The sequence below is a fragment of the Aquarana catesbeiana genome, linkage group LG08 (genome assembly GCF_042186555.1).
Source record: "Aquarana catesbeiana isolate 2022-GZ linkage group LG08, ASM4218655v1, whole genome shotgun sequence".
In the NCBI taxonomy this organism is placed as follows: Eukaryota; Metazoa; Chordata; class Amphibia; order Anura; family Ranidae; genus Aquarana; species Aquarana catesbeiana.
In genome coordinates this window covers 298157295-298180149 of record NC_133331.1, presented here as the reverse complement: position 1 = coordinate 298180149, position 22855 = coordinate 298157295, and the positions used below count along the sequence as shown (strand labels likewise).

The following is a 22855-nucleotide window of genomic DNA, read 5'->3' as shown; positions in this document are numbered from 1 at the left end:
ATTACACACTCCTGTCCCCTGCATTCTGTACATTACACACTCCTGTCCCCTGCATTCTGTACATTACACACTCCTGTCCCCTGCATTCTGTACATTACACACTCCTGTCCCCTGTATTCTGTACATTACACACTCCTGTCCCTTGTATTCTGTACATTACACACCCCTGTTCCTTGTATTCTGTACATTACACACTCCTGTCCCCTGCATTCTGTACATTACACACTCCTGTCCCCTGCATTCTGTACATTACACACTCCTGTTCCCTGCATTCTGTACATTACACACTCCTGTCCCTTGTATTCTGTACATTACACACCCCTGTTCCTTGTATTCTGTACATTACACACTCCTGTCCCCTGCATTCTGTACATTACACACTCCTGTCCCTTGTATTCTGTACATTGCACAATCCTATCCCCTGCATTCTGTACATTACACACTCCTCTCCCCTGTATTCTGTATATTACACACTCCTGTCCCCTGCATTCTGTACATTACACACTCCTGTCCCCTGCATTCTGTACATTACACACTCCTGTCCCCTGCATTCTGTACATTACACACTCCTGTCCCCTACATTCTGTACATTACACACTCCTGTCCCTTGTATTCTGTACATTACACACTCCTGTCCCCTGCATTCTGTACATTACACACTCCTGTCCCCTGCATTCTGTACATTACACACTCCTGTCCCCTACATTCTGTACATTACACACTCCTGTCCCCTGCATTCTGTGCATTACACACTTCTGTCCCCTGCATTCTGTACATTACACACTCCTGTCCCCTGCATTCTGTACATTACACACTCCTGTCCTCTACAGTCGGTACATTACACACTCCTGTCCCCTGCATTCTGTACATTACACACTCCTGTCCCCTGTATTCTGTGCATTACACACTCCTGTCCCCTACATTCTGTACATTACACACTCCTGTCCCCTACATTCTGTACATTACACTCCTGTCCCCTGCATTCTGTGCATTACACACTTCTGTCCCCTGCATTCTGTACATTACACACTCCTGTCCCCTGCATTCTGTACATTACACACTCCTGTCCTCTACAGTCGGTACATTACACACTCCTGTCCCCTGCATTCTGTGCATTACACACTCCTGTGCCCTACATTCTGTACATTACACACTCCTGTCCCCTACATTCTGTACATTACACTCCTGTCCCCTGCATTATGTGCATTACATAAGATTATTCCAGTGGAGAGGAGAACCACATCTAAAAAAGAAGGAAGGGAAACTCCAAAGGCCACAGGAAAAAGGGAACTTTAATTTGTGCCAATCAAATGAGGAAATGACAAAAAAAGAGCAAGAATATAAAAAACAGGAGTTTATTATATCATATTAAAATGGTAATTTTTATTTTAAAGCTCAAGAGGGCCGCCTTTTAAGTGGTGGGGTTAACGTGTTTCGTCCTGGAAGACGACTTGCGAAAACAGACCTCTTGCAAGAGAATAATAGACCTCTAAGTCTCCATACCACAAAATGTACTCAGCCAATGAGAGGTAATGACTCCATTTTTATTTTTCTCCTGCTATCAATGGCCAACACGGTACAACACTTCATCCATGTCTTTGGTGATCTCTGATCTCCTTATCAACTGTTTCTTACATGATGAAGATCAGCCATGGAGTATATCTGAGGTGTATATCAGGGTGTGCTTCTTCCCCGCATGTCCAGCAACATTCATATACAAGACATTTCCCGCACTCACTAATACACCTCGAGGGTTGTGTGGGACCCCTGATGTACAGGAAGACAGGACTTCAGTGAGGAACAATTCCCTCACTCAGGACAGGAAAGTGGCTTCTCCTGTGAGATCTCTGATGGTTCAAAAATCTGATCTTATCTGAAAAACATTTCCCGCACTCAAAACAGGAAAACGGCTTCTGCTTCGTGTGAGATTCCCAGTGTTTATTTAAACTGTAATTATCTGAGAAACATGTCCCGCACTCAGGACAACAATACGGCTTTTCCCCCCGAGTGAGACCTCTGATGAATGACAAGTTGTGAATGTTGTACAAAACATTTCCCGCACTCAGTACATGTATAGGGCTTTTCTGCTGTGTGCAATCTCTGATGTCTGTAAAGGTTGCTCGTTCGTGAAAAACATTTCCCGCACACAGGACAGGAAAATGGCTTCTCCCCCGTGTGAGACCTCTGATGTGTTACAAATTCAGATTTTTGTACAAAACATTTCCCGCACTCAGTACAGGAATATGGCTTTTCTCCCATGTGAAATTTAATGTGTTTATAAACATTGCACTTATCTGAAAAACATTTCCCACACTCAGGGCAACAATACGGCTTTTCCCCCGTGTGAGACCTCCGATGTGTGACAAGTTTTGAATTTTTTACAAAACATTTCCCGCACTCAATACAGGAATACGGCTTTTCTCCTGTATGCAGTCTCTTATGTGTGTGAAGATTGGACTTCCTTGAAAAACATTTCCCGCACTCAGGACAGGAAAACGGCTTCTCCCCTGTGTGAGATCTCTGATGTGCAACAAGTTCTCTTTTGTGCCCAAAACATTTCCCGCACTCAGTACAGGAATAGGGCTTCTCACCTGTGTGTGATATCTGATGTCTGTTAAGATGGGACTTCCGTGAAAAACATTTCCCGCAATCAGGACAGGAATATGGCTTCTCACCAGTGTGCAATCTCACATGTGTGTTAAGATGGGACTTATCTGAAAAACATTTCCCGCACTTAGAACAGGAAAATGGCTTCTCCCCCATATGTATTCTCTGGTGTCTATACAATTTGGACTTATCTGAAAAACATTTCCCGCACTCAGGGCAGGAATACAGCTTCTCTCCTGTGTGCAATCTCATATGTGTGTTAAGATGGGACTTCTGCGAAAAACATTTCCCGCACTCAGGACAGGAATACGGTTTCTCCCCCATGTGCACTCTCTGGTGTCTAGAAATTTTGGACTTATCTGAAAAACATTTCCCACACTCAGGGCAGGAATATGGCTTCTCTCCTGTGTGAGTTCTTTTATGCAAATTAAGTTTGGATTTCAAACGGAAACATTTCCCGCACTCAGGACAGGAAAACCTTTTATCTGTTGGAAGGACGGCACCGTCCCTCACAGTCTGAGGTTCCTCAGGATAAGAGGAATACGATGGTCCGGCACCGTCCCGCACAGTCTGAGGTTCCTCAGGATACGAGGAATACGATGGTCCGGCACCGTCCCGCACAGTCTGAGGTTCCTCAGGATAAGAGGAATACGATGGTCCAGCACCGTCCCGCACAGTCTGAGGTTCCTCAGGATAAGAGGAATACGATGGTCCAGCACCGTCCCGCACAGTCTGAGGTTCCTCAGGATAAGAGGAATACGATGGTCCATCTACACTGTGTGGTGCCGGATGGACATTTGAGGTAGTCGGGTTTTCTCCTGGACTATACTGTGTGATGTCCTCATCTTCTACTTTACAGTCTGGAGACAAAGTGAGACAATCCTCTGAGGTTTTCCTCATCTCCCGTCCATCTACTAAAATAGAAATACAAAGATTATTACTAGACATGAGCAGATTGGTTCCCCTAAACCAGGACTCCGCCCACATCAGGCAGCTTTGTCTCTGAGGATCTTACAATTCCCCCCTCAAGGTAACTAGTAAATGGGTCCTCTGATCTCCTACCAGTTCATTTCTTTATTCATGGACCTTAGTCAGAGAGTGAGGAAACAACGAGAACTGTCTTTTATAGGAGTGACAGTGATGAGGGGATTATAGGACGAGTGTCCCCACCCCCTCTATCACTCATTGCCATCTTCCAAACACAAGAAGTCCTGCACTTCCTTATTTAGTCCATGATTTAGTCATGAATAACAGCGGGGCTGAGCCCCACCAGAGGTCAGAGAGTGAGGATGGGGGGAGAACAACCAAGATGAAGACTGGACTGATCCTGAAGACCACCATCATTGGGTTATTGACTCCTCCCTCATTATCACTTTATGTTTAAAGGTTCCAAAGTTGGAGGATGTTATCACATTATTATCAACATGTAAAAGTCTGTGCTCCAATCAAATCATCAGATATAAAATGTCCAGCTGGTAGGAAATGGGTGTAACAAAAGAGAATACATATTATGTGTATATATAAGCAGTGGGTGGAGGGGAGAGAGGAGAAGTCAGGACTATGTAATGTACAACATAGAGTATATAGTGCAGGGGTCAGGACTCATAATATTGGTGGCTTAATGTTTACATGAGACAAGTTGCAGAGGTCCCACACTGCTGCCTCCCATCTCCTGAGACTGCACTCAGTGACTTGGGTCTGAGACTATACAGACATATCCCTCCACCTGGCACAGCCAGCAAATAACAGAACAAGTAACCCCAGGAGAATTACTCTACCAGAGATCTTGCTAGACCCAAGCATGGGGCAGAAGACCCAAAGCACAAGTGTCTAGGTCGAGTGACACCTATGGTGAAAATGAACATTTTGCTGCCAGCTGAACCCCAGAATCTCCATAAATCCAGTTTAGATACATAAATTGTGTCTACAGCACAGAGAAGGAAGATTATCCGAGAGAAATACAGGAATACAGGACGGGGAACACAGCTCAGGAAAGTGACCAGGGGATTACAGGCTGATATCACCCAGTCCCCGCCCTACTCTGGACCAATCAGTGAGCAGTATGGGTGGAGGAATGGATTTAGTGTTAAAGCGGAGCTTCACCGAAACAGGGAAGCTCTGCTTTCTCGCACCCTCTCCCCTTCCACATTTGGGACTTTTTTTGGGTGTGTGCGTTCCTGGTTTTGACAGATACCCGCTCCCACTTCCAGGTAAGATCTCCAATCCTCCTTTCCCCCCGCTGCCTTCTGGGACACACACGGGTCCCAGAAGACGGCGGACCATTCAGAAAGCACAGCGCAACTCGTGCAAGCACAGTAGGAAACCAGCCGCGAAGCCTAAAGGCTTCACTGCTGGTTTCCCTTACTTGCAATGCCGGCGCCTGCATCCGAGAGCCGATAGACGAATTGGCTCCAGGTGCCGTCATCGCGAGATCCCTGGACAGGTAAGTGTCCTTATATTAAGAGTCAGCAGCTACAGTATTTTTAATTTTTTTTTCCAGACTGGAGCTCCTCTTTTATGGCTTACCTGTGCTGATCTCTGTAGGAGTGTCCTCCTCTATAAATGTCCCCGTTATTCCATCCTCCTCCATAGACTGCTGATCATCCCTCACATACCTCTCTTCTTCTTCTGATTTAACCTCAAATTCTATATCGATTGGATCTCCACTCTAAACCAAGAGAATGATAGAAAATATCATCTGTAAGATATAAGATTTATTATTGTGACATCACATAGAAAAATCCAGTGGAAAAAATATATATAAAACACAAAGCGCTGTGATGCTAAATAGCTGATAATTACACATAAAACCAAGTGAGGCTGCTATCAAAAGAGAGTGTTTTCAGAGTCACTTAAAAAGAATAAATAATATATTTATTCTTATATAATAAATATATAGACAAAGTCACGTGACTGTGATGTAACGCGTGGGAGGAGCCAAGGACGCTCTGTGCAGATCAGCAGTATCACACAGTGTACTGCACTGAATCTGCTCCTGTCTAAGGCGGCTGACTGCTATAGTAAAACCTGCATATGCCTTATCATTATAAGGCACACGTGAGTGGATTGAAGTTTGCATGTGTACCTTGGTATCCTAACTATTGCACAATGATTGGTTTTTTCTCTTATCTGCCTGTTTATGATTCTCACATTGGTTGTGAATAGAAGCAAAAAGCACATTGTTACTATGAAGGTCAATGAGCACCTTAATTAAGCAAGTGTTTTTAAACAGCTTTGCTAGTGATCAAAAGCTCTATACCAATCAGGATTCTACACCTGTATAATTGAACCTTCTGAATACATCCCTATATATTTATTTTTATGTGGATTTTTTATGTGAATTTTTTTACACATTTGGTGTCACTAATTTTTTATAATTTTACACTATTTTGATTGCTGGATTTTTTAGGAATTTTTACTCACCGCTGGATTTATTTTACTATTTATATTTATTCTTATATATTCATTTTCATGCACATTGTGAAGCGCTTCAAATATCATTATTTATATAGAAAATCCACACATCATCTCCATGAGTCTGTGTTTTATAAGCTCCGTCCCACCAACCTTGTAACATTGAGGGATGGTGTGATCTTCCTGTGTGGAATCCCGGGAATACAGAGGACGGGGACATCTCTCTGGTGGGTTCCTGGTATTAGGTGGCTCCATCATATCCTTGTGTCCTTCTGAAAAGTCCTCCATCACTCCATACTCCTCATCCTCCTCTTTATACTCTTCTTTAACAACAAACATATTATCCTCGAGGTTTCCACTCTGAATATATAATAAAACATTCATTATAACAATCACACTTGTGTATTAATTATAACTTCCAATAATTGTCAATCATTTACCTGATGATGGTGAGGGATGGTGTGATCTTCCTGTGTGGAATCCCGGGAATACAGAGGACGGGGACATCTCTCTGGTGGGTTTCTGTAGCTGGATAACTCCACCATGGTGTCCTGGTACAGATCTTTGTAAACTTTTGGAAACTCTGACTCCTCTATTACCCCATCCTCATCATCCTCTTCTTTTATCTCTTCTTTAACCTCAACTTTAGGATCTCTCAGGTTTCCACTCTGAATATATAATAAAAATGACATCAATGGTAACAATGCAGATAATGTACAGATCCTAATGATACTATCAGTGATTGTTCCTCATCTACCTGATGATGGTGAGGGATGGTGTGATCTTCCTGTGTGGAATCCCGGGAATACAGAGGACGGGGACATCTCTCTGGTGGGTTCCCATTACTGGATCCATCTGTAGGAAACACACACACTGACTGAATACATTGTTTCTATGTGTTTATCAGATGATGGGGGATCTAGGTGGACCCTCCGTACTGCTCTCTCCTTTACAATAAAGTCTCCTCTTACCCGGTGATGTGAGGGGCGGCTGATTGTCCATCATGACGTCCTTCCAAGCACCGCTCACCTCTCCTGTCAGCAGCTCGATGATCTCACTGGTGACTTCTAGACTCTTCTTTTTATTTCTCTATTCTATCAGGGAGGGAGGTGGAGGCAATGTGATGGTCATATGATCTCCAGACTTCACAGGAGGAAAACTCTAGATTTAAACACAAATAGTAAAAATCAAATTACATTCCCAGAATCCTCCTCACCTCACTGGTCAGGTCTCCATTTTCCCTGAAGTGGAAGGGAGGTGAAGGTCAGTGTGATGTCATAGGATCCTCTGACTCTGATTGGAGGGACATTGGGAGGAGGAGCTGTGGGGTGTGCTGTGTGAGGTTTCTGTACACAGAATCATTTCTCCCGGGTGTGTCCCTCCTCTCCTAAACTAAAAGATAAACTTTGTCTTTGGGCTTTGCCAGGACACATCATATTCCTGTGATCTCCGTGTACTCCGGAGACTTTACTGATCACATTTTAGAATGAATATCTGAGACTCGGACCATTATGGAAAAAAAATTCTGGTTATTTACTACAAATGGCATTTTTCCCTCTTTCTTCTTATTTGAATCTTATAAAATAACAGGATACATATTCTAATGCCCCCTAAATAACCTCTCCCATCCCCCACTACTAATAAAAGTAGTATAATCCATTTGTCAGGAGTGCGTTGCACTCCTGCACCTCATTCCAGCATCCTGGTTTTGGCTTTGATGCATTCTTTTTGTCTATCTGTCCACCTGCAAGGTGATTGATGTGGTCAGTCTCTGGGTGGAGACCAAACCTGATTTAAAGCCAGCCAAGCCTGCAGTCTCATGCTTGTGATTTTGCGTTTGTAACACTTGCTCCAAGCTCATATAAATCACACTCCCAAATTTCCTCCCTCACCCTTCTGCTTCTCCTAACCTTTCAAGATTAAACCCCAAACCCTGGGCAACCATCGTTTTACTGTGCTCAACGCTCCCATCACCCTATGTCCTCTGGCAGCAGCTGCAACCCACACAAATTTTGATTCTATTCCTCTTCTTCCCAAAACCAGCCTCCCCTTCTCTTGCGCCCTTTGGAACGCCTGCTCTGTCTGTAACAAACTCACTTCTGTCCATGACCTCTTTATCACTAACTACTTGCTGTTACTGAAACCTGGCTTCATGAATCCGACACTGCTTCTCCTGCTTCATTCTCTCATGATGGCCTTCTCTGGACTCACTCCCTCAGACCCAGTGGATAGAAGGGAGGTGGAGTAGGAATCCTTCTAGCCCCATATAGCATCTTTCAAATACTTCACCCACCTCCCTCTCCTCATTCGAGGCACATTATATTGGTCTATTTTCTGTTCTATAATCTGTTAATACTAACACTCCTGCTACTTATAAACTTCTCCCCAGACCCAGTGGATGTAAGGGAGGTGGAGTGGGAATCCTTCTAGCCCCACATAGCATTATTCAGGTAGCTTACCCACCTCCCCCTCTGTCACTCTCCTCATTTGATGATTTGAGGAATGGACACATGCTTCTACTCTGATGGCAACACCCTCCTATTCATGCAACCTCTCCAACAATCCTCTCCCTCTCTCTGATCACTACCTTACTAGTTTCACTCTCTCTCAGTCCCTCTCCCTCCAACCACCTAACAGATACTTGTAGAAACCTTCACCATCTCAACCCTTATTTTATATCCTGCTACTGACCACCTCTATGACAGAATCTCACTCCTGAAACTGTCCCAACCTAGACACTTCTGTCTACAATAGATCCTTGTCCTCTGCCCTGGACACACTGGCCCCCCTCACTACACACAGAATCAGGACCCGACCCCTACAAATTTGGTAAACAGATGACACCAGAAGTCTCAAAAAACTTTCTCGAGCACCTGTGGCGTAGGACTAAGTCTTAGAAAGACTTCAACGAATAGAAGTCTCCTCACTGCCAAGCAGACTTATTTTATTAATCTCATTAACAACTTATCATCCCGTCCCCATCAACTCTTCTCTACCTTCAACTCTACTTCGTCCTCCACTGCCTCCATCCACTAACTCATCCACTACCCAGGAGATCCCCAATCACTTCAAAAATTAAATTGATACAATTCGTGATGAGACCTCCGCTGTACAGATACCTCCCCCACTTATCACTCCATATCCACAGGTACAATCAACACTTCCCTTATTTAACCCTGCTACTATAGACGAGGTTGCTAAACTTTTTCTAATGCCCACCCAACCACCTGCCTCCTGGACCCAGTTCCCTCTGCAGTCACCCTTTGGCTCTATCCTACACTCTCTAACTCATATTTTCAATCTCTCCTTCTCTTCTGGCATCTTCCCCAACTCTCTAAAACATGCACCAGTCACCCCCATACATAGAAAGCCTTCATTGAACCCCACCAATCTTAACAATCTATGCCCCGTCTCCTTGTTCTCCTTTTCCTCCAAACCTCCTGAACGTCTGGTCTACAACCGAGTGACCACCTCACTGAAAAAACCTTCTTTATCCCCTCAAATTGGATTTCACCCTCAACACTCCACAAAAACTGCTCTCCTTAAACTCAGAAATCATCTGCTAATGGCTAAATCTAATGGACACAATTCTGTGCTCCTACTCCTGGACCCCTCTGCTGCCTTTGACACAGTGGACCACCTCCTCCTCAAAAAACTCCTCTCCTTTGGTCTCCATGACTGTAGTATTCATTGGTTCTCATCCTACCTATCCCACTGCACCTTCAACATCACAACTTTACTTCCTCCTCTCCTCTTCATTTCTCCTTCGGGGTCCCCCAAGGTTCTGTTCTTGGGCCTCTCTTTTTCTCGATCTACACCTCCTCCCTAGGTCAGCTTATAGCCTCCAAGGCTTCCAATATCATTTCTACGCTGATAAAACCCTAATCTGTGTCTCTAATCCTCAGCTCACTCCATTAGTCTTCTCACGCATCACTAATTTACTAACAGACATATCAGCCTGGATGTCACACCACTTCCTCCAAATCAATCTATCCAAAACCGAGCTCATAATATTTCCTCCCCCACGTGCCCCTTCCCCTGACTTCCTTGTTAAGATCGATGACTCAACTATCACCATCCCAACATGCCAGGGTGCTAGGGGTAATCCTGGACTCTGAACTCTACTTTCGGCCCTACATCCAATCACTGTCCAAAGCTTGCCGCCTCAACCTCCGCAACATCTCCAAAATACGCCCCTTCCTAACCAATGACACCATAAAACTCCAATTCCACTCCCTGGTCATCTCTCACCTCGACTACTGCAACTTCCTTCTCCTTGTCTTCCTTTTACCTAAACTATCCCCCTTCATTCCATCATGAATGCTGCTGGCAGACTCATCCACCTTACCAACCGTTCAGTGCGTATTACTCCTCTCTACCAATTCCTCGATTGGTCTCCATTCAGTGTCCTCCACCCCTCTCTGCCAATCCCTCCACTGGCTTCCATTCATTGTCCTCCACCCCCCTCTACCAATCCCTCCACTGGCTTCCATTCAGTGTCCTCCACCCCACTCTGCCAATCCCTCCACTGACCTCCATTCAGTGTCCTCCACCCCTCTCTGCCAATCCCTCCACTGGCTTCCATTCAGTGTCCTCCACCCCTCTCTGCCAATCCCTCCACTGGTCTCCATTCAGTGTCCTCCACCCCTCTGTGCCGATCCCTCCACTGGTCTCCATTCAGTGTCCTTCACCCCTCTCTGCCGATCCCTCCACTGGTCTCCATTCAGTGTCCTCCACCCCTCTCTGCCGATCCCTCCACTGGCTTCCATTCAGTGTCCTTCACCCCTCTCTGCCGATCCCTCCACTGGTCTCCATTCAGTGTCCTCCACCCCTCTCTGCCGATCCCTCCACTGGTCTCCATTCAGTGTCCTCCACCCCTCTCTACCAATCCCTCCACTGGTCTCCATTCAGTGTCCTCCACCCCTCTCTACCAATCCCTCCACTGGTCTCCATTCAGTGTCCTCCACCCCTCTCTACCAATCCCTCCACTGGTCTCCATTCAGTGTCCTCCACCCCTCTCTACCAATCCCTCCACTGACCTCCATTCAGTGTCCTCCACCCCTCTCTACCAATCCCTCCACTGGTCTCCATTCAGTGTCCTCCACCCCTCTCTACCAATCCCTCCACTGGCTTCCATTCAGTGTCCTCCACCCCTCTCTGCCAATCCCTCCACTGGTCTCCATTCAGTGTCCTCCACTCCTCTCTACCAATCCCTCCACTGGTCTCCATTCAGTGTCCTCCACCCCTCTCTACCAATCCCTCCACTGGCTTACATTCAGTGTCCTCCACCCCTCTCTGCCAATCCCTCCACTGGCTTCCATTCAGTGTCCTCCACCCCTCTCTGCCAATCCCTCCACTGACCTCCATTCAGTGTCCTCCACCCCTCTCTGCCAATCCCTCCACTTGTCTCCATTCAGTGTCCTCCACCCCTCTCTACCAATCCCTCCACTGGTCTCCATTCAGTGTCCTCCACCCCTCTCTGCCAATCCCTCCACTTGTCTCCATTCAGTGTCCTCCACCCCTCTCTGCCAATCCCTCCACTGGTCTCCATTCAGTGTCCTCCACCCCTCTCTGCCAATCCCTCCACTTGTCTCCATTCAGTGTCCTCCACCCCTCTCTGCCAATCCCTCCACTGGTCTCCATTCAGTGTCCTCCACCCCTCTCTGCCAATCCCTCCACTGGATTCCGCTCACCCAACTAATTAAGTTCAAAATATTAACCACAACTTACAAAGTCCACATTTAGACGATCCCTGAAAACCCTTCTCTTATGAGAAGCCTAACCTGTCCACACCTAACAACTGGACTTTTATTTTCTCCATCAGCCCATCCCCCACAGTTATTACTTTTTGTATTGTTTGACCCTCCCTCTTAGATTATAAGCTCTGAGGATCAGGGCCCTCTGATTCCTCCTGTATTATATTGTATTGTAACTGTACTGTCTGCCCTCATGTTGTGCAAACTGTTGGCGCGATATAAATCCTGTATAATAATAATAATATATGTGTGTATCATCATCTGCTGGAGATAAAAGACATCACAGTGACTATGGAGGAAGAGGACGGACATGACGGGGGGTTACTGGGTGTAAATATAAAATAAGATCTTATTACCTCGTCTGCTGTAACTTCCAGCAACGTCTCCTCTCTACTTCCTCCCGACTCACCTCTCACCCGGAACTTCCTGTCTGTAGCTGAGATCACTTCCTGTCTTCCATAGAGACTTCCTGTCTGGGTAGAAGTGAGATCACCATCTTGTGGAGGTCAGAGGAACTGCAGCCCCGAGAAACGTCTCGTAGTGTGAACACGTCCTTGTGCTGTGTGTGTATGTACTGTATATCCTTTTTTTTTTTGTTTAACAGAAATGTTTTATTAAAAAGAGTAGAAAAGTACAAATTGTAGGTATAAACAATGAGGTACATATATAAAGTGTACTGTATATATCCTTATAGATGTGTAGTGCTCCCCCCGCACCGGACACATGATTCAAAACCCGGACTGTCCTGATGAATCCCAGACAGGTGGCAACTCTACCGCCAATGCTTTGGTACGTAAACAATGCAGATTGTCGTTCTGTCACTACAGAAGACACGGATCCTGTGTCTCTGCTAAGCAGAAGCACTGATCCATGCCTTCCCCTAGTACAAGCACGTCCCCCACAGTGAGTAAGCACTACCTAGGCACACAGTTAACCCCTTGATTGCCCCTGATGTTAACACCTTCCCTGCCAGTGTCATTAGTACAGTGACAGTGCATTTTTTTTAGCACTGATCACTGTATTGGTGTCACTGTTCCCCAAAAAGTGTCAAAAGTCAAAAATCAATATACAGTACGCTTATTGGGATTTTTTTTACAGATTTACTGTGCCAGGGCAGCCCCTCTGCACCAGGCTAGTTACATGATCTGGAACTTCCGGCTCTGGGGCACGCATATGTGCCTCTGGTGACCCGCTCCCAGCTGTGATTGGACATAGCAAGAGCCTGTATAAACAAGGCAGATTGCCATTCTGCTAGTAGGGGGAGACAGAGATGCTGTGTTTTTGCTAAGCAGATTGCCGTTTTGCTAGTAAGGGGAGAGAGAGATCCTGTGTTTCTGCTAAGCAGATTGCTGTTCTGCTAGTAGGGGGAGACAGAGATCCTGTGTTTCTGCTAAGCAGATTGCCGTTCTGCTAGTAGTGGAGACAGAGCTCCTGTGTTTCTGCTAAGCAGATTGCCGTTCTGCTAGTAGGGGGAGACAGAGATCCTTTGTTTTTCCTAAGAAGATTTCCGTTCTGCTAGTAGGGGGAGACAGAGATCCTGTGTTTTTTCTAAGCAGATTGCCATTCTGCTAGTAGGGGGAGACAGAGATCCTATGTTTCTGCTAAGCAAATTGTCCTTCTGCTAGTAAGGGGAGACAGAGATCCTGTGTTTTTGCTAAGCAGATTGCCATTCTGCTAGTAGGGGGAGACAGAGATCCTATGTTTCTGCTAAGCAAATTGTCCTTCTGCTAGTAAGGGGAGACAGAGATCCTGTGTCTTTGCTAAGCAGATTGCCGTTCTGCTAGTAGGGGGAGACAGAGATCCTGTGTTTCTGCTAAGCAGATTGCCGTTCTGCTCGTAGGGGGAGACAGAGATCCTGTGTTTCTGCTAAGCAAATTGCCGTTCTGCTAGTAGGGGAGACAGAGCTCCTGTGTTTCTGCTAAGCAGATTGCCGTTCTGCTAGTAGGGGGAGACAGAGATCCTTTGTTTTTCCTAAGAAGATTTCCGTTCTGCTAGTAGGGGGAGACAGAGATCCTATGTTTCTGCTAAGCAAATTGTCCTTCTGCTAGTAAGGGGAGACAGAGATCCTGTGTCTTTGCTAAGCAGATTGCCGTTCTGCTAGTAGGGGGAGACAGAGATCCTGTGTTTCTGCTAAGCAGATTGCCGTTCTGCTAGTAGGGGGAGACAGAGATCCTGTGTTTCGGCTAAGCAGATTGCCATTCTGCTAGTAGGGGGAGACAGAGATCCTGTGTTTCTGCTAAGCAAATTGTCCTTCTGCTAGTAAGGGGAGACAGAGATCCTGTGTTTCTGCTAAGCAGTAACAAGGATCTCTGTCTTGCCTCAGCCCCCCCCCGCACATTGAGAAAGCACCCTCGAGGCACACATTTAACCCTTCGATCACCCCTGATGTTTATCCCCTTCCTTTCCAGTGCCATTAGTACAGTGACAGTGCATATTTTTAGCACCGATCACTGTAATAATGTCACTAGTGCCCAAAAAGTGTCAGTTAGTGTCTGATTTGTCCGCCGCAGCTTCGCAGTCCCGCTAAAAACCACTGATCGCCGCCATTACTAATCAAAATTAAAATTCCATAAATTTATCCCATAGATTGTAGACGTAATAACTCAATATACGCTTATTCAGATTTTTTTTTTTTTTTTTTACAAAAGCATGTTGCAGAATACATATTGGCCTAAATTGATGAAGAAATTAGATTTTTTTACATTTGTTTATTGGATGTTTTATAGCAGAAAGTAAAAAAATATTGTTTTTTTTTTTTTTCCCAAATTGTCATTCTTTTTTTTTTTCGTTTAGAGTGCAAAAAATAAAAAAACGCAGAGGTGATCAAATACCACCCAAAGAAAGCTCAATTTGTGGGGAAAAAAAGGAGATCGTTTTTTTTTTTTTTTTTGGGTACAGCGTCGAATGACCACGCAATTGTCAGTTAAAGTAACGGAGTGCCGTACTGCAAAAAGTGGCCTGGTCAGGAAAGGGGGGCGAGTGGTTGAAGGATTTGGACATTTTTAATCTTTTACATCTTTTAAAAAAAAAAAAACTGTGCATTTCGGCTCATCCCTATTAGAGATTTAGTGACCACGGGCATCCTGACAACCAGTGACACGTCTCCACCCGTCCCATTCAGCCGGACATTCTCTATAGATAAATGTAAACAAAGAGGTATGAAACCAATCCTTTCCGAAGTGACCAGATCCTCAGACTGCTCATTCTATCTGTTCATGGACAGGGGATGTTCTGTAAGTCTTTGAAGGTCTCTTTGTGCCCTGAAGGTGATGGTGAAATGGAGGAGAACCAAGTGGTGTAATGCCAAGGATTTTGCAGACAGAAGCAATGAGCTTTTCAATGTTAGCAAGCATGTTGTGTGAAGGTCCTTCTTCATCATAATGACAATGTGGGGGAGGGAAATTCTCCGCACCTTCCTCCAGTACGGCATCCATATCTTCTCCATTCCCTCCTGTCTCTGCATCCTCTAGGTCCGGCATATCGTGGATCTGACTCCAGTTGGAAAACTGGAATGGGAGAAGAAGCGGGACGTTTTAGAGCTCTGGACAAGGATGGTCATATTAAGGTCGTAATCTGTCCAAGGAATGGCGACAGAAATTCCTGCTTTTGTCAGGTAGGCCACAAGTTGTGTGCCTGAGATAGAGCTAGAACCTGGATATGGACATTGGAGGTAAAACCGGGTCCTGCTCCGGTACAAAGGACACATTGGGGGGTTATTTACTAAAGGCAAATCCACTTTGCACTACAAGTAGGGTTGCCACCTATCCAGGATTCACAATGTGGGGGAGGGAAATCACAATGTGGGGGGAGGGGGATCCTCCGCACCTTCCTCTAGTACGGCATCCATATCCTCTCCATTCACTCCTGTCTCTCCTCCTCTAGGACCGGCATATCGTGGATCTGACTCCGGTTGGGAAACTGGAGTAGGAGAAGAAGCAGGACCTTATAGAGATCTGGACAAAGATGGTCGTATTAAGGTCGTAACCTGTCCAAAGAATGGCGACAGAAATTTCTGCATTTGTCAGGTAGGCCACAAGTTGTGTGTCTGAGATAGAGCTAGAACCTGGATATGGACATTGGTGGTAAAACCGGGTCCTGCTCCGGTACAAAGGACAAATTGGGGGGTTATTTACTAAAGGCAAATCCACTTTGCACTACAAGTAGGGTTGCCACCTGTCCAGGATTCACAATGTGGGGGAGGGAAATCACAATGTGGGGGGGAATCCTCCGCACCTTCCTCTAGTACGGCATCCATATCCTCTCCATTCATTCCTGTCTCTGCCTCCTCTAGGACCGGCATATCGTATATCTGACTCCGGTTGGGAAACTGGAGTAGGAGAAGAAGCGGGACGTTTTAGAGCTCTGGACAAAGATGGTCATATTAAGGTCGTAATCTGTCCAAGGAATGGCGACAGAAAATTCTGCTTTCGTCAGGTAGGCCACATGTTCTGTGCCTGAGATAGAGCTAGAACCAGATATGGACATTGGTGGTAAAATCGGGTCCTGCTCCGGTACACATTGGGGGGTTATTTACTAAAGGCAAATCCACTTTGCACTACAAGTAGGGTTACCACCTGTCCAGGATTCACCCGGACAGCTCGGGTTTTGAATCATGTGTCAGGGTTTCGGTTCACCTGAAACCCGGACACATTATTCAGACCAGGCTGTGGCTTCCCAAGTAACCGAGATAGTCATACACAAATCTATTGCCGTTGTTTGGGGGCAGGTTTGGCGTCACTGAAGGGTGGGGTGATGATGTCAGCCCATCCTTAATAGCAATCTGCAGCTAACTTGAGTTGCATCAAGTGCCAGTGTGAGCGCCCCACGCAGGATCCAGTGCCTGAAGCAACATTACAGGCCGTCCTCATGGTGTGGGGTCCAGGTACAGCTCCCAACTGAGGTTGCCCTTATCCAGACACACTTCTTCTGTATAGGTGTTAGAAGATGGCCTCCAATTAGATTCACCTATAAGTATTAACCCACCATGGTTCTCCTCCCTTCCTTTTTTTCCTTCTTTTCCCCCCTGTTTCTATCCAATGTATAATTTACCCCTGGGCGGCTGGTTATATGGCTGCTCTGTACAGGCATGATATGATGTACTTACGTTATGTTTGATATATTGGTAAAATTCCTTTTTTTTTTTCTGACGTCCCTGTGGGACCTGTGGGGTGTCATCCGGAACTCGTTGGCCACGTTCTCTGTATATGGGGATTTGACATGACGCCCTCTCCTCTCTACAGGGACCAGCTTCATTACACCTGGCCCCTACAATGGGTGCCGTTTTGCCCCTTTGATGGGAGTGGGGTACTTCCAGTCTCCCTAGCCGTTGACGGCTAGGGTCACATGGCCAATCCACGTGTGCCGGCGGGTTTGTGAAGTAGGATGGCGTCGCGCACGCTCAGTGGTTGCCATGGCGCCCTATATGCGGCAACCTGGCTGGGTTATGGCCAACTGGCATCCCAGCCATGTCCAGCTCGGGGGGGGGGGGGGGGGTGTGGATGCCTATGTCCTTCCCCTTTGCTGGTCTGACCATCCATCTGTGGGTTGTTCACTCACATGAACTTTAATGGCATCTTAGTCTGTAGGGTTCAATATGGAGTTGGCCCACCCTTTGCCCTTTGCTTCAACTTTTCTGGGAAGGTCGTCCACAAGGTTTAGGAGTGTGTCTATTGGAATGTTTGACAATTCTTCCAGAAGCCCCTTTGTGAGCTCAGGCACTGATGTTGGACGGGAAGGCCTGGCTCGCAGTCTCCGCTCTAATTCATCTCATAGGTGTTCTGTCAGGTTGAGGTCAGGAGACCAGTCAAGTTCCTCCACCGCAAACTCGCTCATCCATGTCTTTATGGACCTTGCTTTGTGCACTGGTCAAAATCATTTGGTGGAGGGGGGATTATGGTGTGGGGGTTGTTTTTCAGGGGTTGGGTTTGGCCCCCTTAGTTCCAGTGAAGGCAACTCTTAAGACGTCAGCATACCAAGACAATTTGGACAATTTCATGCCCCCAACTTTGTGGGAACAGTTTGGGGATGGCCCCTTCCTGTTCCAACATGGCTGAATGTTTGACCATTCTTCCAGAAGCGCATTTGTGAGGTCAGGCACTGATGTTGGATGAGAAGGCCTGGCTCGCAGTCTCCACTCTAATTCATCCCAAAGGTGTTCTATGGGGTTGAGGGTCAGGACTCTGTGCAGGCCCGTCAGGTTCCTCCACCCCAAACTCGCTCATCCATGTCTTTATGGACCTTGCTTTGTGCACTGGTGCGCAGTCATGTTGGAACAGGAAGGGGACGTCCCTCAAACTGTTCCCACAAATTTGGGATAATGAAATTGTCCAAAATGTCTTGGTATGCTGATGCCTTAAGAGTTCCCTTCACTGGAAATAAGGGGCCAAACCCAACCCCTGAGGGGCCAAGCCCAACCCCTGAGGGGCCAAGCCCAACCCTTAAAAAATAACCCTACACCATAATCCCCCCTCCACCAAATGATTTGGACCAGTGCACAAAACAAGGTCCATAAAGACATCGATGAGCAAGTTTGGGGGTGGAGGAACTTGACCGGCCTTCACTTCAAACAGATAGAATACCTTTGGGGTCAATTAGAGCGGAGACTGCGAGCCAGGCCTTCTCGTCCAACATCAGTGCCTGACCTCACAAATGCTCTTCTGGAAGAATGGTCAAACATTCCCATAGACACACTCCTAAACCTTGTGGACGGCCTTCCCAGAAGAGTTGAAGCTGTTGATAGCTGCAAAGGGCGGAGCCAACTCAATACTGAACCCTACGGACTAAGACTGGGATGTCATTAAAGTTCATGTGTGTGTAAAGGCAGGCGTCCCAATACTTTTGGTAATATAGTGTATATTTGTCAAACTTATTAGCGCTTGTTAGTAATACACATCTCTTAAAGTATATATGTGAAGGTTATTGCATCATCTTGAAGCTCGTTAGTTGTGGACATGTTATCAGCATATTGTGGTCACATTCTGGGCGTATCGCCGGACTCGCTATGATTATATTTCCCACGCTCGTGTCCTGGGCGTAGTGCCACCTTATCTTATTATATAGCAAATTCCTCTCTTTCTATGGAAGAGTCCTCCCCCATATTAGACTGGAAGCTACAAATCATTGTTAAAGAAGCACTCTAGAATAAGTTAGGTTACAAAAAAAGCATAAAGTACCTTCCTTCCCAAGCCATTCTTCCTAAAGAGTCCCAAAAAATATAAATGCTGTTGCGATTTCTTAACTGCTTGCCGACCAGCGCGCGACGATGTACGTCGGCACAATGCAAATGGGCGCACCCGTACGTCCCCTTTAAGACGCGGCTTAGTGGGTGTGCGCCCCCGCCGCGTGCGTTCCCGCGGGTTCCCGATGTCCGCCGGTGGGCCCGCGATCGTGACCCAGAGTGACAGAACGGGGAGATGTAAACAAGGTTCTGCCTAGTGACATGACAGAGATCTACTGCTCCCTGTCTTCGGGAGCAGTGATCTCTGTCATGTCCTAGTGAGCGCCCCCCCCCTCAGTTAGAATCACTCCCTAGGACACACTTAACCCCTTGATCGCCCCCTCAGTGGTCAACCCCTTCCCTGCCAGTGTCATTTACACAGTAATCAGTGCATTTTTATAGCACTGATCGCTGTATAAATGGGACAATGGTCCCAAAATAGTGTCAAAAGTGTCCGAAGTGTCTGCCGCAATCCCGATAAAAATCGCAGATCGCCGCCATTACTAATAAAAAAAAAATAATAATAATAAAAATGCCATAAATCTATTCCCTATTTTGTAGACGCTATAACTTTTGCGCAAACCAATCAATATACGCTTATTGCAATTTTTTTTTACCAAAAATATGTAGAAGAATACGTATTGGTTTAACGATGTACCCAAACAAATTCGATGTCCTTTTTTTCCCCACAAATAGAGCTTTTCTTTTGGTGGTATTTGATCACCTCTGTGGTTTTTATTTTTTGCGATATAAACAAAAGAAGAGCGACCGTTTTGAAAAAAACACAATGTCTTTTACTTCTTGCTATAATAAATTCCCCACATTTTTTTTATCAAAAAAATGTTTTTTTTCCTTAGTTTAGGCCAATACGTATTCTTCTACATATTTTTGGTAAAAAAAAAATTTGCAATAAGCACATATTGATTGGTTTGCGCAAAAGTTATAGCGTCTACAAAATAGGAGATAGATTTATAGCATTTTTATTTATTTTTTTACTAGTAATGGCGGCAATCTGCGATTTTTATCAGGACTGCGATATTGCGGCGGACACTTTTGACACATTTTTGGGACCATTGTCATTGATACAGCGATCAGAGCTATAAAAATGCACTGATTACTGTGTAAATGTCACTGGCAGGGAAGGGGTTAACACTAGGGGGCGATCAAGGGGTTAAGTGTGTTCCCTCAGCGTGTTCTAGCTATAGGGGGAGGGGACTGTCTAGGAGGAGAGAGAGAGATCTTTGTTCATATTTAGTATTAACCCACGATCTGTCTCCTCTCCCCTGAGAGAACCGGGATTTGTGTGTTTCCACTCACACACAGATCCCGGTTTTCGCTCTGTCACGGGCAATCGCGGGAGCCCCGGCGGTCATTGAGGCCGCCGGGCACTCACATCGGCTCTGGGCACACGCTGCGGGCGCAGTGCCCAAAAAGGCGAAGCGACGTAAGGTAACGTCGTTTCGCCCAGCCGTGCCATTCTGCCACAGTAAAACTACGGCGGCTGGTCGGCAAGCGGTTAACGTTGATTGTCCACGATAAGTTTTCAGAAATGCATGTTCCTAAAAAAACTTAAAGGTAGAGACCCGCTCCACGCACACGCCTTTAATAAAAAGCGGGGCTGGTTCTGGCCTGTTCCTTCTGAAATCTACAATCAGCTCCTCTGTTTTCCCCGTGTTTAGGATCAAGTTATTCGCCGGACACCATTCCACTATCCTATCAACCTCTCTCCTGTATTGCTCCTCATCGTCTCCAGCGATACAACCGATTGACGTCAGAAGGGGGCGGGGTTACGTAACGGGTGACCCCGCCCCCCTCTGACGTCACGGGGAATGCCACAGGGAAGTCCCCGTCAAGTCCCCGTGCGTCAGAGGGGGGCGGGGTCACCGGATGGCCCCACCCCCCGTTATTTAAGAACCGTCAGAAGAGGAGAAGCGTCACACAGCGGGAGCCTCCCTCCATGCCATCATGGATGCGGAGCGGCTCGAGGAGAAGAAGGATAGAAGACGCCGCAGAGGAAGATGCCGGACGAGAACACCGGAGGAAGAACCAGAAGAAGAAGAAGATGGAGGAAGAAAGAAGATAGAAGAAAGAAGAAGCATTTAAAGCGGAGTTCCACACAAAAATGGAACTTCCGCTTTTTGGAACCCTCCCCCCCTCCGGTGTCACATTTGGAACCTTTCAGGGGGGAGGGGGGTGCAGATACCTGTCTAAGACAGGTATTTGCACCCACTTCCGGCATAGACTCCCACGGGAGTCTACGCCACTTCCCGTCCCTCCGCGCTGTCTCCTGGGAATCACACAGCTCCCAGGAGAGGGCGGGGACCACTTGGGACGCGCAGCGTGACTCGCGCATGCGAAGTAAGGAACCGGGAAGTGAAGCCGCAACGCTTCACTTCCTGATTCCCTCACCTAGGATGGCGGCGGCAGCTGCCGAGAACCGAGCGGGTTCTCGGCGTCGCCTGCCGACATCGCTGGACCCTGGGACAGGTAAGTGGCCATGTATTAAAAGTCAGCAGCTGCAGTATTTGTAGCTGCTGGCTTTTAATATTTTTTTTTTTTGCAGTGTGGGTGGACCCCCGCTTTAAATAAAGGAATTGTCAAAAACCGTCTCTTGTCTTTTTCAACATTTTTGACATTTTTTTTGTGAAATGGTAGGGGTACTTTTGTACCCCCTTACCATTTCACACAGGGGGGAGGGCCGGGATCTGGGGGTCCCCTTGTTAAAGGGGGCTTCCAGATTCCGATAAGCCCCCCGCCCGCAGACCCCCACAACCACCGGGCAAGGGTTGTGGGGATGAGGCCCTTGTCCTTATCAACATGGGGACAAGGTGTTTTGGGGGGCTACCCCAAACCACCCTCCTAATGTTGACGGCATGTGGCCTGGTACGGTTCAGGAGGGGGGGCACGCTCTCGTCCCCCCCCCCTCTTTTCCTGCGGCCTGCCAGGTTGCGTGCTCAGATAAGGGTGTGGTATGGATTTTTGGGGGGACCCCACGCCATTTTTTTTTTAAATTTTGGCGCGGGGTTCCCCTTAAAATCCATACCAGACCTGAAGGGTCTGGTATAGATTTTGAGGGGGACCCCACGCAATTTTTTTTTTTTAATTTTGGCCGGGGTTCCCCTTAATATCCATACCAGACCTGAAGGGCCTGGTATGGAATTTAGGGGGACCCCCACATCATTTTTTTTTAAATTTTGGTTCGGGGTTCCCCTGTGGGGAATTCCCATGCCGTTTTTATCAATGAACTTTTATGTGTATTGTCGGACCGGCAATTCATTAATAGCCGCGAGTAGTTTTAAATGACTTTTTTCCTTTGAAATGTCATTTTGCTGTCAGACTGTTCTAAACACAGGAAACATGCGCCCCTTTACAGGCATACTATAGACACCCCCCAGCTATGAAATTTAAAGGAATATTACACTTTTATTGTTTCACATTAAGCATTATTAAAATCACTGCTCCTGAAAAAACGGCCATTTTTAAAACTTTTTTTTGCATTGACCCATGTCCCCTGGGGCAGGACCCGGGTCCCCAATCACTTTTTATGACAATAACTTGCATATTAGCCTTTAAAATTAGCACTTTTGATTTCTCCCATAGACTTTTAAAGAGTGTTCCGCGGCTTTCGAATTTGCCGCGAACACCCCAAATTGTTCGCTGTTCATCGAACTGGCGAACAGCCGATGTTCGAGTCGAACATGAGTTTGCCTCGAAATCGAAGCTCATCCCTATTGGTCTCATAATAGGGGGTGCAGCCATATGTGTACAGCCCATAGAGAAAAGGAACTTAACATACAACCCCTGCGGTGCTCCAGTACTTATTTCTCGCATGGAAGAAACAAACGTATCCAATTTGACCACC

The 22855-nt window shown here is 46.4% G+C and overlaps 1 protein-coding gene across 1 annotated transcript in view; it reads right to left on the bottom strand.

Moving 5' to 3' along the window:
- Positions 1-1274: 1274 nt before the first annotated feature.
- LOC141106846 (uncharacterized) overlaps positions 1275-22855 on the bottom strand; it is a 32342-nt gene continuing 10761 nt past the window's right edge. The window contains 2 exon segments of the mRNA XM_073597775.1: positions 1275-3618; positions 15098-15283. Of these exon segments, the coding sequence (XP_073453876.1) occupies positions 1978-3618; positions 15098-15283 (1827 nt within the window). The 3' untranslated portion in view covers positions 1275-1977.